The sequence below is a fragment of the Xenopus laevis genome, chromosome 2L (genome assembly GCF_017654675.1).
Source record: "Xenopus laevis strain J_2021 chromosome 2L, Xenopus_laevis_v10.1, whole genome shotgun sequence".
In the NCBI taxonomy this organism is placed as follows: Eukaryota; Metazoa; Chordata; class Amphibia; order Anura; family Pipidae; genus Xenopus; species Xenopus laevis.
The window spans coordinates 121,633,181-121,651,089 of record NC_054373.1 but is presented as its reverse complement, the minus strand read 5'-3'; the positions used below and the strand labels follow the sequence as shown (position 1 = coordinate 121,651,089).

General features: G+C 40.3%; 1 protein-coding gene across 6 annotated transcripts in view; it reads left to right on the top strand.

Moving 5' to 3' along the window:
* Positions 1–3,943: 3,943 nt before the first annotated feature.
* arhgef7.L (Rho guanine nucleotide exchange factor 7 L homeolog) overlaps positions 3,944–17,909 on the top strand; it is a 104,278-nt gene continuing 90,312 nt past the window's right edge. The window contains exons 1-2 of one of the 6 annotated variants that reach the window (XM_041582392.1): positions 3,944–4,489; positions 16,907–16,990. In XM_041582392.1, coding sequence (XP_041438326.1) covers positions 4,325–4,489; positions 16,907–16,990 — 249 coding nt within the window. In that variant the 5' untranslated portion in view covers positions 3,944–4,324. Of the gene's footprint in view, positions 4,490–16,562; positions 16,695–16,725; positions 16,761–16,906; positions 16,991–17,909 lie in introns of those variants that run through there. The other 5 variants (XM_041582393.1, XM_041582394.1, XM_018247192.2 and 2 more) reach the window with 5 other exon arrangements.

Sequence of the window (17,909 nt, the reverse complement as noted above, 5' to 3'; positions counted from 1 at the left end):
GTGCTATTCTAGTTGCCAACATCTTGTTGTCTGTCCCGGGGATCCTTTGAGGATTCTTTGATCCCTTGGGATGTCTACATGCACAGAGGAGTAAAATCGGAACTTATATGCAAAAAGACGTAATTTTGCCATACTATGATGAACAAGACGGAAACAAGATGGTGACACGGGCTCACTAGACTTCAGAAGCATAACTATAGAGGAAACAGATCCGGCAGGGTGGGCCTGGCCACAGAATCTTCTTCTGCTTAAGTATAAATCTCCCTTCTGCAGCCAGACTATGGAAAGACAAAGTTGATTTTACCCCTTTACTGGTGGTGCAACTGTTGATGTATATACATCACTATGTGTCAGGGCCCATAGGCACAATTTGGAGTGCGGACCAAGGAGGAAGCCAATAGGCAAACACAGTTCGCGGTACAATGGATTAGGCAGAAGAATCGTCAGTTCAGGCAAAGGTCAGTCCAGGCAGCAAGGTTTCGTGGTCGAGGTTTCAGGCAAAGGTCAGTCCAGGCAGCGAAGAATCAAGGTCGAGGTTTCAGGCAAAGGTCAAGAATCAGGAATCAATCATACAAAAACACCCAGGAACTCTAGATAGAAGAACCTATACTCGGGCACTGAGAGAACCTTCTGGCGACCTTAAATAGGTGGATTTTCGCGCCAAAACGCGCTAGGTGACGTCACAGGATGTGCGTCAGAATATGCGCCAGTGTCTAAGGATGCGCCAGCGTTAATACGCTGCGTAAAAATGCCATCGCTACGCTGGCGTCTGACGGCCGCATGGCCTCTTCTAGGCGCCGCCATCTTGGACGTGCCGAGGACGCCTTACAGTACCCCCTCCTCCACGGGGGGCCTCCGGACCACCAAGGCTGGGTTTCAGAGGAAATCTTCTATGAAATCTCCGAATTAGAAGAGGAGCATGAATGTCTGAATGTTTGACCCAGGAACATTCTTCAGGGCCGAACCCCCTCCAATCCACCAAATACTGAAGAGAGCCCCTGGACACCCGAGAATCCAAAATTTTTTCCATTTCAAACTCCTGATGACCATCAACAGATACAGGAACTGGCGGAGAAGAAACATGACCAACAGCAGCCGGCTTGAGGAGAGAGACATGAAAGACCGCATGGCCTCTTCTGGGCGCCGCCATCTTGGACGCGCCGAGGACGACTTACACTATGGAAGCTAGGTATAAAGTGTCAGACTGCAGCAAGAGCATATATTTAACTTACTGCATATGAAGCCCACACAGTCTATCATATACTCGCCTATAAATACCATGAAAAAGTACCTGCACAAAAACGCATGGAATAAGTAGGACAGTGTCTCTAACAATCAGCATGCCAGTGTCTGTCTGACTGCCAGCTGAAGCTGTAAAAGTACCCCGTCATGGAGCAGAATAGCTGGGGAATGTGCTCATGGGTGGATATACATTGTGGGCACCCCTAGGCCCACTGCCATTTGTCTCCCCTGTCCCGTCCCCTTCATTCCTAGGCCCACTGCCATTTGTCTCCCCTGTCCCGTCCCCTTCATTCCTAGGCCCACTGCCATTTGTCTCCCCTGGCCCCTCCCCTTCATTCATGCACATGTGCACATTTTCATCATTGGGTCCGGAGCATTGGGGCTTGGCAAATGGGAAATTTCAAAAACTATTGTATCTCCTGCACATCCCCAGTGCTTCTGAACCAATGTTGGTTGGGTTTGGCAGCATGCCGCCGCCTAAAATCCTGCAGCCCTAGGCCCGGGTCTTTGTGGCCTTTCCACAAATCCGGGCCTGAATGTACTAAGAATGGTGTGGCTGACCTCAATGAAACAATACACACAGGCGATGCTTTTTCTAATCCTATAAATATGTGTAACCATTTTGGTTATTACAAAGTATGGATAGCATTAATACTCAGTGTCCCCACAAGAGAAGTTCACAAGAGGTGAGCAACAATTGTGTGCAAAAAAAATTGCCCTTTGCAAAGTGTTTTTTTAAGTGGCACAGCATTGCGTACCCTAGTAACAGCAGAAATCCAGATTCATTGAATATTGTAAATGTTATTAGTGGCAGGAATCCATTGTATATTTGGATGTTATTTCAGAAATCTCTTCCAGCTTTGTCTATGAAGCCAATAATCAATGGCAATCTGATATACCCTAGACTGTTTTTATTTAAAGGCCTCCCAATCTGTCACTTGCTGTTGCCATGGTAACAGGAAGCTCAGGAGACCACAGTCACAACACATGTGGCCTAAGCTCAGGAGAGTTAATTTATTATCCAGTAGTTAACCTTGACTACAACAGCCGTTAGGTCCCATGAGGACTTTTGCGTATGCTGTAAATTATATGTGCCCAATGATGTCTTGCAGCTTCAGCCTACCATACGCACATGAATTGGGGGTCCTGTAAGCACCTTTCTAAAGGAAAATCAATGTCAATTTACAGCTCTATTCCATACATATGTTCCATACATAAATGAGTACAGGCAGCAACACATCAATTTACATTGAACTGGAATATTTAAGTGCAAACCCTTTTTAGGCAGATTATGCAACAGGCACGCACAGCAAATAGCATTGTAATTCTGACCAGGGGCACTGCAGGGGCACAGGTGCTGCCACAAAACATATGTGTATGTGTGTGTATACAGTATATATATATATATATATATATATATACACACACACACACACACACACACAGTGAAACCTAAATTTTGCATCCCCTGATTTAAGTTTTCCTTCATTTTGTTTTTTGGTCCCACCTATATAGTATACATAATACATTTCCCTGATTTTACATTTTCCTGGATTTTACATTTTTTTCTGGTTGAAGCAAAATGGGTGCTTTATCAAACAATAATAAATAATAGTAAAGAAGATAAGCACTCCAGTATTTCTTATTAGTGAAGGTCCAAAAGTTGACTGAAACGTTGGTGATATGCACATCGGAATAAATCTTCACTAATAAGAAATACTGGAGTGCTTATCTTCTTTACCATAATATATATATAACAAACAAGGGAAAGTTGTGCTCACCACTATTTTTTAAAACCATTAGGCAGGGGTGCAATGAGGGTGTGACCACAAAATACATATAGTCAACTACAAGAGGTCCTCTGCACTCAACCCATTATCAATTTATTTAAGACAGTGACATTTTGTGCATACTGCTACTAAAAAATGCCTTACCCTTTAAACAACACAGCGATTGATTGTCCATATATTGCAATATAATTAAGCAATTGAATTCTTAATGAATCAGATGAAAATTAAGCGTAGGAATGGCCAGATATGGGATGACTTTGACGTAGTTGGCCAGCTTAAATATATTGCAATATATGGACAAACAATCCCTGTGTTGTTTAAAGGGTAAGACATTTTTTAGTAGCAGTATGCACAAAATGTCTCTGTCTTAAATATATTGATAATGGGTTGAGTGCAGAGGACCTCTTGTAGTTGACCATAATATATATATATATATATATATATATATATACATATATATATATATATATATATATATATATATTGCCAGCAGGCCCGGATCTGTAAGTTCTGGCAAATGCCAGAGGGGCTGCTATAAGGTCCCATTGAAAGTCAGTATTTAGTGGGCTGTTGGGGGCTGTTTGGGCCTCTTTGTGGGCTTAGTGGGCCTCTGTGTACCTGAAATGCCAGGGCCTAATTTAATTCTCAGTCTGGACCTGATTGCCAGAACCCACAGATTGCCAGTCCGGGACAGTATATAGATATATACAGTATGTATGTGTGTGTGTGTATGTTTGTGTGTGTATATATATATCTATACATGTCTAAATACACATAAATACACACACAGAGACATATATGAGTCAAGCAGACGATGACATAGGAAGGTATGTGTTGCATGTTTAATTGCACCCATTGTCTGTTGCATGTGAAATGACAGGTAAGCCCTGGAGATGCTCGGGTCCATGCAGTGGCAGAGATCTCTGGTGAAGAAGAGAGAGTGGTGTGCAATGAAAATCCACTTGACAGGCTGCCAGAGCGCCCAGCACAGAGCGAGGAAGAGGGGGGCAGTGAGGGGAAGACAGGAATAGGAGGAGGAGGAGGGGGACGGGGGGGACCTGCTACATTTCCTATAGCAGCAAGGCGTCATCTTCTGCATCTGCCCGGGGAAGGAGGGATCAGCAGCAGCAGCAGCAGCCTGGGTTTCATGTCCACCTCCAAGGGAACAGAGCAGCAGCAGCCAGTTCCATCTACAAAGGGGGGAAGGGGCTGGATTTGAGGGATACTGCATTGGCTGCCCCTGCCCCCCTCGCTCTTGCAGTCTCTGCCTTTGCGCGTGTGACTGCCGAGCCATGAATTCAGCAGAGCAGACCGTAACATGGCTTATAACTCTCGGGGTGCTGGAGTCGCCCAAGAAAACCATCTCCGATCCGGAGGGCTTCCTGCAAACGTCCCTGAAGGACGGGGTGGTCCTGTGCCGGCTGCTGGAGAGGCTTTTGCCCGGTTCCATAGACAAGGTAAAGCCCCTGGCTGCCAGGTGTGTTTGTTCCGTGTTCTTTCTTCTACACCCTCTGGGAGCTGGGCAAGTGCTTCTGCTGATGCAAGTTGTTGCCTGTGGGCACGTTGCTCTCTGCAGGGGTTAACTGCAGCCGCATCCCAACCCCCATCTCGTAGGGCGGCCTGACCAACAACTGAGGGGGAGGAGGAGGGGATACCCTGTACAAAAATACAACGGGTGGGGGCATCACACTAGGGGGCAAAAAATGGTTGGGTTTCCCATGCTGACTCCCATCCCCAGAGAAGGGTTTAGCGGTGTCTCTCTGTGTAGTCAATCATTAATCACCTCTTGTTCTTATACTATCTCAGCTAGCTTTATGTAGTGATGACATACATAGCCAGACACAACAGCCTGTGTATAACCACTAATATAAAAGCCAACATTGCAGCCTGCACCTATTTAATAACATAGCAAGATGGCAGCCCACCCAATACCAGGCAAACATACCATTCATACCTCCTTAGGCAATACTTAGGGGCACAAAGTGAGGTCCTATGTTAAGAAAGCAGTTTTTTCCAGACTTACTGGTTCTTCCCTGATTTCAAACCTGTATTAAATGAGCGTTTTCCTATATGGGCTGCTTTGGCCTTTTATTGCATAATTGGCACTGGGGTGGGGGGTGGGCATTGCACACTAAGATGTCACATGCTACTTGGGCAGCTGATACATATGACAGTTTCTTCCATCTCTTTGTCAGAATGGGATCTAAAGAGTAGAAGGCTCCATTGCCCTCTTTGTGTTTCTATTGGCTGAGACCTAAGCTTTCCACCAATAAGAAATCAGTGGATGTCTAAAGTTGCTTCTGTGTCACTGAGTTCTTGGCATTAAACCTGAGCTTGTTTGTTATCTTTTGGATTGTGTTGGTAGTTTGATACAAAGTTGCCATGCATGTGAACGTTACCATTGCAAGTTCATTGAGCAAGGACAGGGAAACACATATCTGCAAAAATAACAGTTTCTTTCATGAATGGAAATGCTGCAATGCTGGTTTATTTCACTAGAGTACAGAATATGAATGTTTCATCGAACTGGCAAATCATTAATTTGTTTTCCTGGTCAAGAAGTTGTTTTTAGCTTTGATAAGTAACTTTGTGAATTTAAAACTGCTTTTATTGCATAATAAAAAAAATGTAATTCTAAACAGCTTTCTGATTTTTAATGGTTTTACACTTGTTTTTTTAATATAATTGAAATTGAAAGCTGAATCTTTTTATATCTTCCTGTTCTCTGACTCTGACTCTTGAAACAGTGTAGCAGAAAGCCAGGTCTGTTAATCAGCTAGCTTCTGCTGCTCTATTTCAGAATCCAGAACCAGCAGTATATAGGGTTGCCACCTGGCCACTATTTTATCAGACTGGCAGGTAAAAATTATGGTTGATCCCAATGTTATTAATAGGGAAAAAAGATACATATAAAGGCAGGCCAGTATTTTTTTCCAGAAAAGGTGGTAACCCTAGTAGGATATAGAATATAAGCAGCAGCTAGTACATTTGCAAATAAGTTCAAAACCTTTGTATTGTTTTAATTAATGTATATGGGAGGTTGCTTATAATTATAGTGTCTTTGATTAGACAAAAGGTGTTTGGGTGGAGATCCCCTTTTATATGGTGTGCCATTTAAATATTAAAAATTCTATTTAGGACACGTGTAAGAAACAGCTAATGCAGCTAATTTCATACAAGTTGTTTATATTGTTTCTTTTACCTTCATATTACATTTTTGTAGATCACAGGTTAAGGGCATTGTTAAGAGATATTGTAGACTACAATTCCCGAATCCATAACACTCTCACACAAGAGTAGCCATGCAGGCAGGTTTGAAAATCCCATTGGATGAAAATTATTTTGTTGTTCTGATGTGGTTCTCACCTAACAGGTCTCCATAAGCCCCACTGGATGATCTGATTGTTCAATTGGATCATCCTTATTTGGCCAGTAAGTATGGTCAGTATTTATCATGCTTCTGCAGCTTGATATCTAAAGCAAACCTCTGATTAATTACTGCACTGGTATAAATTGGCCTTTTGTTACTAAATTGGTTTTAGTGCCCAGGCACATGTGGAATTTTGTCACCCGCGTTCAAATCTGCCCTACCATGAGTGACAAATCTCCCCAAAATGCTTTTTTACCAGCAATTAACTAAATAGCTGATGGGAAACCATATGCGGCACTTAATTTTTCAAAGTCGCCAACTTCGAAGTTTCCAAATACTGGCTACTTTGGAAAACTAAGCGCCGCATTTGTTTTCCCATTGGCAATTTACTTTCTCAAGCTCTACTGAACCATAAAGGAATCTTAAAAAGGGGAACTATCGCAAAAGTAAAAATGTAATATAGGTTTCAGCATACTGAAATAAGAAACTTTCTAAATACAATGATTTAAATATTCTGCATAGTTTCTGATATAATCAAGTTTATGTTCACTATCCCTCTCTCAGCATCTATTTATCTTCATCCTGTCTTCTTACAGCAGTTGGGTGTCAGATATTCATTGACAATTAGTCCAATATTTCTTATAGGGGGGCTCCCTTTCATAGCAGATGAATTAGAGCTCACTCAAATAACTGATTCCAGTACAAACAAAATAACTGCCTTTTGCACAAATTCTGCATGTAGAGAGACAGGATTTCTAGTGATTTTAATGAGTGAGCTCTAATACATTTTCTTGGCAAAATGAGCCCCCCTATAATATATATTGGATATAATTGTCAATGAATATCTGACACCCAACTCCTGCATGAAGAGAGAATGAAGATAAACAGATACTGAGAGAGGAATAGTGGAAGATGAACTTGATTATTTCAGAAATGGTACAGAATTTTTAATTGATTGTATATAGAAAGTTTCTTATGCTGAAGTTTATGTTCAATTTCCATTTTTGTGATAGTTCCCCTCTAATGAAAGGCAACTGATGTAAAGTGTTGCATGACATTCAACATTATATAGATATAGATTATTTTTGTGAGTCTGGTTGCAGAAAATAGGGGAGGGCTAAAAGCTAAAAATAGTGTGGTAAATGCTAATTTGCTTCTCTAGATATACCCAAAGCTATTGAACTTGGGGGTTAAACATGTGTCTTCTGTCTTAGAAAAATATACTTGTTGCCACATGGCTTCTTAAAACTTATGCATATGCAAAACGAATGCCCCCTGCATGGAATAGTTGAAATCAACTGAGGTTCAAGCTGTATAAAAGCTCTTATCCTGTGACCCTGTACATTTTATTATTATGGAATCATTGGTTACTTCTAATATGCTTATATTGTACAATATGGGTTACTTAATTGCATACTGTATATATTTCTAACATTGTAATAAGATATGGAGCTGTTGTTAGACTTTCAGTCTGTGAAATCTGACAAATAAGATGACATAGACATTCACTATTTATTGGGCTGGTGTGGGCTGTTTTCTCTGTGTATTTGAAATGCCAGGGCCTATTTTGAATCCTTTTCCAGTCCTGGCCATGTGCCCCTGCTCTTAAATGTTTTGTTTTTTTCAATGCAACATGTGTAAGAAGGTTCCTGAAAGTGTATAGTGAGTTGACTAGAGAGATAGCTGCATTACTTATCATTTACGCCATGTCTAGAAAGATTATTATCATGTTTATTTGGAACACAGACTGTTTTATTTAATTACGTTATTGATCACTGCTGTCCTAGGAAAGGGCGTTGTTAATGCTTGATAAATTGCTCCTTTATAAATAATTTGCTGGAATAAAAACACAATTACAGAAAAGTGATTTTAGTAACGGCAGTATTAAATTGTTAAACTATTAAATTATTGTTTTGGTCCTAAATTGGAAGTAGCCACATTTTTTGTGACTAGTTAAAGAATTATGTGGTATCCTAGACTTAAAAAGAACATTGCTTGTGTAATTGTGATTTATTAGGAAATTAGCCGCGGTAATAGTAATTTATTGGGGAATTAGTCATGACCAAGGAGTTCTGTAACCCTATTAGACTTCCTTTTAACTAGGGATGTGCCTACTTCAGCATTTGGATCAAGATTTAGCAAAATTCCAGCCAAATGAGTGCCTGGCTAAAGTGTATCTATATCTTTAATACTGAGCACAGTGCTGCAAAATATGTTGGCACTCTAAAAAATCCATGTTAGTAATAATAATAATAATAATAATAATAATCATAATAATTATAATAATAATTGTGTGACTTTAAAGCACAACTGGATAACTGAAGAGCACAGGTGGGTTTTTGAGATGGATTTTGTTCAGATTTAAATATGTAAATTAGCGCTTGGATTTGGTCTGATATTTGAACCATTTTTATTTGTGGAAGATTTAGTATTGTGACTAATCCAAAATGTATGGATTTGTATCCCCCTTTTTTAAAGACTTTAACAAGAAAAAAAAAGATATAAAGGTGTACAATAACATTATATCAGCATACAATGTATAGCAATAACAATCATGTCACATCCTGTACTATTACCTTAGCCCCTATACCCTAGACCAGGGATCCCCAACCTTTTGAACCCATGATCAACATTCAGAAGTAAAATGAGTTGGAGAGCAACACTAGCATGAAAAATGTTCTTGGGGTGCCAAATAAGTGCTGTGATTGGCCATTTGGTAGCCCCTATGTGGATTGTCAACCTACATTGAGATTCTGTTTGGCAGTACACCTGGTTTTTATGAAACCAAACTTGCCTCCAATCCAGGAATTCTGGCACCTGCTTTTAGGCCACTGGGAGCAACATCCAAGGGGTTGGAGAGCAACATAGTGCTCACGAGCTACTGGTTGGGGATCTGCACTAGAGTCTCATAATGTCCTCAAGATAAGGACCAAAATGAGAGCCTGCCCTGTAGAACAGCCCATGCTTCATAATATAAGGGTGTGCATAAGTACTGGGTGTTTGGTTATAAAGAACCCAGATGTGCGGGACATAAACTAAGTTCCAGTCAATGTAGTACACATGCATACCTCCCAACATTTGAAAAAAATTATGGCCATCCACCCTAATTACCATGTCCATTTTACAAAATGTGGCAGGTTATGAAGGTTTGAACACATTTCTGGGAGTTTTAGTGTAGTTTTAATGTTTTTAACAGCTTTGCTAATGAAAGTGACTTGTCCTTTAAGATGCTAGTCTCAGTTCTCACAAGAAACCAGCTAATCTTGAATAGTTAATTGTATCTTTGCTTATTTTAAATTGTTACAAAAGTATCTAAGTGCAGCTGCTGAGCGTTTTGGACTCTGCTTATAATCCTCTTATGTAATTAAGTTTCAGAAACATTGTATCTTTTTCTGGTGTCAGTGCAGGAGATCAAAGAGAATCTCAACACATTACAGTAAGAAACATGGGACTGTGGGCTGAGCTGTCAAAATCAGGACTGTCCTGCAGAAAATGAGACAGTTGGGAGGTATGCATGTGCCAACAGTATACACTGATGATATACTCACAGTCCTAAGTCTTAGCACCTGAGGGGGCTATATTTCTGGCTTTCGTGGGCCCCACAAGCTTCCAGCCACTAAGCCTCCTCCGGAATAGAAAAGAAGTATGAAGCATCCCCATTCATAATATATAGTTTGGCTAGGAACAGTACCAAATATGTGAGGCCTTAGCGTCTCTTAACTACTGTAAAGGAAGCCAGCTGCTTCTGGACTGTTATAAAGTAATCCAGATGAGCCGTTGAACATTATTTGGCATTTGGCAGACACGGTTCCCAGGCCCTTTCAATAACCAGCATAGTTAAAAAAAAGTTCTGCCCCAAACGTTTGTCTCAGCCAATCCTCTGCAAAGTACTCAGGTTTATTCCCTTCGGGTAAGAATATTGACGATTTTCCAAATCATCTGGCCATACATGTAGAGATCTGCTCGCTTGGCAACCATGATTGAATCACAACGTTGAGCATACAGGCAGTTGGATCAAGGACCGCATCAACAAACCGATGTGGTCCTCGATCCAACAGGATTTTTAACCCTGCCCAATCACATCTGATTGACTTTTGGCCAGATATTGATCGGGGAAGCCCATCGGATGGCCCCATACACTGGGCAATAAGCTGTCGACTTAATCTGTTGGCATCTTATATCTGCCCATGTATGGGGGCCTTTAGCTATGCTGTTGGCAAATTAACCTGGTGATATCAATGGGCAATGAACAATTGTAGATAATATAAAGTAATAAAGAGAAGAAATCACATGTTTCTCTGGCCATTTATTGGCAGATAGCAATTGCATGAAGGTTATGTCTTACAAACAGTATTGACAGTCTCCCATTGATATCGACAGATAGGCAATACATGCAGAGATCTTATAGGTAACCGATATAAATCTTTTAACCTGTCCAGTGAACTGAACGACTGATCACCATGGTATGAAAAATGTTGAGGCACCACACAAGATTTGAAAACCGTATGAATCTTTGTTTCGTACGAGAGTATCTTTGCGTCTATGGCCAGATTATCTATATTACTTAAGTAATATATAAAATACAGATGTTCTAACTTTAGTTTTCCTTTAAATGGGTTGTTCACCTTCCAACACTTTTTTTTAGTTCAGTTGGTTTCAGATAGATCACCAGAAATAAAGACTCTTACCAATTACTTTCTATTTTCCATGTGTGACGTTTTTCTAATATTGAAATGAAAGTTTAATGTTTCACCTTATAAAGCAGCTCTTGGCGGGGGGGGGGTCACCAACCCTGTAAACTGTTCTAAATTGATACATTTAATTGATACATTTCTTATCTTTGGCCCTGCTGAGCAGAATCTCTGAATTTCATTACAGCAGCTGGTAGAATTGAAACAATAGTTGCTAATACTCCAGCGATCCTGCTGAGAAATGTATCAACTAAATGAAACAAAATTGTAACAAAATTTGCACCTGAATTACTGAGCTGACAGACTCAAACATCAGAGGCATGAACATTCAACTTTAAGCTTAGATTTGAAAAAAAAAACTGTAAAAAATAAAAATTGGAAAGTACTGGAAAAAAGTCTTTATTGCTGGGGAATAATCTGAAAACAATTGAAATAAAAACGTGTTTGGAAGGTGAACAACCACTTTAAGTACTCTCCTGTATCAGTTTCAACAGTGAGAAACTCTAAGGGGCCGATTCACTAAGCTCGAGTGAAGGATTCGAATGAAAAAAATTCGAATTTCGAAGTATTTTTTTGGTACTTCGACCATCGAATTGGTTAAATTCGTTCGAAATCGAACGAATCGAACGAAAAATCGTTCGACTATTCGACCATTCGATAGTCGAAGTACTTCCCCTTTAAAAAAAAATTTCGACCCTCTACTTCGGCAGGTAAAACCTACCGAAGTCAATGTTAGCCTATGGGGAAGGTCCCCATAGGCTTGCCTGTGATTTTTTGATCGAAGGATTTTCCTTCGATCGTTGGATTAAAATCCTTCGAATCGTTCGATTCGAAGGATTTAATCGTTCGAACGAAAAATCCTTCGATCGATCGATCGCAGGATTAGCGCTAAATCCTTCGACTTCGATATTCGAAGTCGAAGGATTTCAATTCGAGGGTCGGATTTCGAAGTATTTTTAACTTCGAAATTCGACCCTTAATGAATCTGCCCCTATGAGTAAATTGTACACTCCAATCTTATTAACATTTGCTTTAAAGAGGTGCATTGATATCACACAAGCCCCACATTGGCACATGCCAAATGCATAATATGCAGAATATGGCAATGTCGGTCCTTTCTACTGTGTACATTAAGGCAACATGTACACTTTGTTCCCAATAACTATTTTAGCAGAGCAATGTAGTTTTTAATGTGTGAAAAATTACTGAAATGCTTTTTGTCAAACAGGAGCCAGCAGTTGGGTTGTTCATAGGGGTGAGGGTAGAATGGGGTGAAGAAATCAATAAGGCAAGATAGGGAGACCAGTGTGGAATAAGATTTATATGCACAGGCCTAGTATACAAGGGTGCCTGTAGAGTCATGCCTGTAGAAATTGAGTTACCATGAAAGTTGTGCAAAAATCTTTCTGAACTTGATGAACCACAGTGTTCCACTTCTAAGGCTAATATGGCCATGAAAGAGCTTAAAGGATGTGAATGACATAGCATAACGTAGGAAGCTTCAATATTAAAATGATTGTAGGCAGAAAATTAAAAAGGTATATACGGCAGTACATAAACATTTCATTCTGGATGTGGGAGTGTGAGTCTGTGTAGGTGCTGGTTTTAGGTAGCAGGGGATGGAATGGATAGTCAAATTACCTTTAAAGCATCATTCAGAGTTTGGAATAATAAACATCATCTTTGGTGCCAATTAAGAAAAGAAATAATTATAGAGAGTGTCTGCCTTGGTGGTTTTGTGTGTGAGGTAACATTCTATTTGGAGTTGTCGTGTAGGTGGAAGTGATACCATTGTTTAAGGATATTCCCTAAATAACTACTCAGTTCTGAAAAAGCTTAATTCATTTGAGGCTACTGTGTCTCCAGACTGTCAAACTGCTACCTGCTGGAAAAGTAACTATATCCGTTATATAATATAATAGTATAGTATATAGTAATAGTATAATATGCGTGCAGATGTTTTGCATTGGATTCACTAAATATCTAAAACAGGTGCTAGAACTATTGATAGACAGCCAAGGCATGTGCTTAGGCAATGTTTATTGTGATTTATTTCTGTTTAACTGTCCATATCCAATAAACTATTTTTAACAGTGCCACACATCTTCATAAACTATATACTACTGTTTGCAAACGGCTCCTGTGGGGCCTCATGTGTGCCTGAAGCAGCACCTTAACCTGGACAAGGTTGTGTTCATCTTATTTTGGATTAGCTGCAGTGACAGCATCAGGTGGTATAAGCAGCAAATGTTCAGATAGCAGCTCATTTTTAAACTAGTTATTTGTCATCTCACCCTTCCAGCAGTTCTTTATCCACCACTAACTTTTCCAAACAGCGAATAACTGTGGTGGGACCATGGAAGTGTCAAAGGTGATTGGCCTGTTTCTGGCTGGTGCTAATAAGTTAATATTGGTAACAATTCTTGGTGCTGATATTGCTTGATATAGTAATAACACAAATAATTAGCAGTATCACTAAATGATATGTAGACTTTTAAACATATGTTCATATATTAGAAGAGTAAACTAAACATCAGATAAGGTATTATGCTTGGAACATGCATACATTCATTTCAAATAGGAAGAAAGACTAAAAACGAGAAAGCTACAGTATATTTTCTTATTTCTGCTAGGATCAGGGGTCGTTAGCAAATAGGGAATCAATTTAAAAAATCACAAAGAATAAAAAGCAGAGTTACAGATTGTTAAAGAGCAATGTTTTCTAATAGGCAGAAATCTGTTATTATTTTTAAAAAGTCCTGTGTATAATTTTAATGAATACAATTTGAAATAAAAAAAGAAACAATGGATGAATCAGTTATAAATCTGGTATCACACATGTGGCTAATAGCCAAGGCTGTCCATATGCAGTGTGACTGAAGCATTTCGCATGTTTGGAGCAGGTTAGAGGAAACAAGTCACCCCCATTAATAACAAAGCTGAGATCTAGCCCGGATTTACCACATTAGGCTCCACTAGATTATTTCAGGCCTGTGCCTAGCATACAAGATTGTGAGCTCAATGTTCTTCTAAGGATAAGCAGTTGTTTTTGTGCTTCATAGCTGGGCAGCTTTAATTCACATTTGACAGTATGGCTGACGAAAGAAACAGAGTGTTAACAGGTATTTTGGGCTACTTTCTTGTAGAATTCAAATCTGCACATACTGTATTCAATCCTGGATGTCAGGGGCTATGTAATATAAGGGCAGTGGGTGATGGGGAGATTATTGCCTGGGGCATTGCTTCATTCTTCCGAAGCTGTCTCTGGAGGACACTTTGGGCGACTATGCGATACGTTACTTTTACTGCCAGCAATTTCAGTTATTTCCAATGGAGATTTGTGGCCCGCAGTTGTGCATTAATAATCACAAGTCACAAATCTACCCATCAGCCACTGCCCTAAGGCACCAAGTTTGCCCAGGAGCAGTAACTCATAGCAAACAATCAGCATTGACTTGGTCCCAGACTGTTTGATAGCTTGTTATCTTGTGTAAGGGACTATTTCTCATACAGCATGTTTGAGGGCTGAATTTAATTAAAATAATGTTATAAAACTCTTTAGGGGGCCACATCTAGCCTGCAATCCTCCAGTTGGATAGATTTGATCTCAATAAACTGGGTCAGGCCAGGCTTAACGGATAATAATTCCACGGGTGTCAAGTCATGCACTAATGTGTGGGCAGATAAACAGAAAGAATTGTAAAAACTTGCTTCCTTATATAATCACTCTGGTTGGTCAGATGTTTTTTGCACTGCTAATAGATCACAGGTTCAACCAAGAGATGAGTTAATAATTGCCTATGGGCATCATTTTGGAACACTCATCTCATTGTCAATGTCATTGTGCGGCTTCTAATTAAAAGTAAACCAGTGAGAAAAGAACTGTTATGCAAAAGTCCAAACAGTACAGGACATGAAAGGAATGCATTGTGCTAATCGTATGAGAAACCTGTGTCTCAATCAGATTCATTGCAAGTTATGTAGGATGTTTATGAACTGACTGAAAAGACCAGCAAAATGCATAGCTGAAGTCAGGACCAGATCATCTTCATCTGTGCAAGCTCCTCAAAGATGGAAAAGTTATATCACGTTGCCAGAGGTTTTGCTGTCAACCCCACTGTGCTACAGTGCATTTTAATAACAGGTACTGGCAAATAGGGCAGTATTTGGGGTTGTGTGTGGTGCTGTTCATGAGGGAAAAGAGAAGCCTCTGTAAAGTGACATTATATAAATGGTTTTATTCTACTTTAATAATACACTTGTGTGAAATTACCATTGCCACAGTGTGTTTGATGGTATAATATTGCCAAATTTCCATAATACACAGAAATTGCCAAAACAAAGAAACAGCAACTAAAAGGACAGAATCATTGTGCACTTGTTAGCTGTGGGTCCCTGGGTTCACTTCCAGACAGATTACTATCTGCATGGAATTAGCATATTTTCTGTGCTTGCCAGTGTCAGACTGGGACACCAGGGGCCCACCAAAAAACCTTAGACCAGGGGCCCACTCTCAGTACTATTATTCTTCCTCTCCTCACTCAACCTCTATAGTCTCTTTTCTTTACATACTATAATCTATTATTCCCTCTATTTAGCCTCTTTGTTCTCAATGAAATAGAGAATGACCATGAAATAGGCCGAATTTTTAACAGCATGAGGGCCCACTGACACCTGGGCCCACCGGGAGTTTTCCTGGTATCTTGGTGGGCCAGTCCGACACTGTGTGCTTCCATTGGTTTACTTCCACATTCCAAAAACAGACGGGGGCTGATGATGTTGGTCATGGGGCTGACAATTGGGCAGAGATGGTAATACTGAGGTGGGGCTGGAACAAGAGGGTATTACAATTAAATGGCAAATACATTGCCGGTAAGTTTGTAATACTTGTCTGGTATGATATTGGCTAGGCGGCTAGAGTTCTGGCCAGGGGCAGCTGTACTTGAGACTGTGTGGCCACATCCTTCAGTGTATAGCTAGCTTGTGATTTGTAGGTTGCATTTTGTCATTATACTTTTGGAATATTTCAGTAGGGCATTAATCTTTAGGGTTGCCACCTTTCTTGGAAAAAATATCCTTTATTTTTGTTTCCTATCACTAAAATGAATAGAGGCGATGCCCTATAAGTCCTTAGTTGGTACAACCATGGGGCTCATGAAAACCAATGCTTAGCACTATTATAAATGTATGGAGCTCCTAAGCAAAATGGATTTCTGATGTCAGCCCTGTATTTGAGAGAACGTTGATTTTTTTGGGATATGGTGAAAGCAGCAGCAGCATTTTACTTATTTACGGATCCTAATAATAACACCCGCGGGTTAATTCATAGCTATTGTATATCTAGTCGGTTTCGACTAAGCATTGGGATTGTAGTCGGGGCAACGGTGTAGAACTAGAAGTCCCATAACTTCTGCACCAGGTGCTTGAGCGGAATGATCTGTCGTGCTGATGTAACTAGGCAACAGGCAACGCCCAGCGGAGCAAAGCGAGCACGATTTATACAGCGCCGGGAGTGCAATCCAAACTCTTCCCCCGGAGCGGAGGGTGGGCGAGAAATGCTCTTCCCTACACGTCATTTCCGGAATTAGGATTTACTTCCTGGTAAGCAATAAAAAAAAAAAAAGAGAAAATCCTTCAGCTTTGCATGGAAAAAAAAAATAAAGAGAGGTAAAAGTAAAGGTTTGGATTTTTGTACATGAAAGAGACTGTTCTGCTTGTTCCCTTGTGTGAGCGGTGCCCTGCTGAGATGTTCTGCGGGTGTCAGATCCTGTATGTGCAGCTGTGGGGTAACAATCTGTCCGCTCTCATTACAGGTGTACCCCGAGCCGCGCACTGACACCGAGTGCCTGGGAAACATCAGGGAGTTCCTGCGAGGCTGCAGCGCCTTCAACTTGGAAGTAAGTGTTCTTGCTTCTCTTTCCCTATGGACAGGTATTCACTGGTTCGACTACATCTGCGACCCTGTCACAGAGGGCAGTGCTCAGTGGTGCCTTTCTTTTAAACGTATAGGTAAATGTAAATGTTCTTGTGTTTTGTAGGTGTGACTTGTGAAACTGTATCAGGAATCAGTTCACCTTCGTGTCTGTTATTCAGCTGGCTTCCCTTACACTAGTCACAACCAACAGTGTATAGAATACTAGAAACACGTATTGTTTTTAATAGAAATTGCATTTCAACTTGTTTTTAATGTATAATAGATTCGAGGAGATTTAGTCATCCCCGGCAACAAATCGCCTCTTCTTCGGGCGACTAATCTCCCTGTAAAGTTTTCCTGTCGGCCAGTTTCTAAATCGCTGGCGGGATTGCACTCGGAGCACTTTATTTTCCAGAGTTGCCCAAAGTTTCCTTGTTAGGCAGAATAGTCGCCAAAAGAAGAGGCGATTAAATCTCCCCGAATCTTTGCGTGTGTCTCTGCCCTTAAATCTTACACTAATTCCATTTAATGTGATTATGACCCTGGGATTCCTAGGCTGAGGCTGTCCATTTCTGTTCCTTTACTGCGCTAGTGTCACTGCTTGCAAAAACATTGATACATCAGAGAGATGTATAACCTGGACATGATAGATGTTTAAAAACATAGCTATTCGTATTAATGCAATATTACAGATAAAAGTTTGAAACCACAATGTGCTCTCCAGTTCAGCAACGACCAAGGTTCTCTCCAACCCCCAAAAGACAGTCCAAAAATTCCAAAAAGAAAGTCACCGATCGTACCCCGAAAGAGGATATGGAGAAAACAAGAAAAAAATATAGTGTAGCGTTCTTAAATATATTTACACCTCAAAGTGATTACATTCACACACTATCAATGAGTTG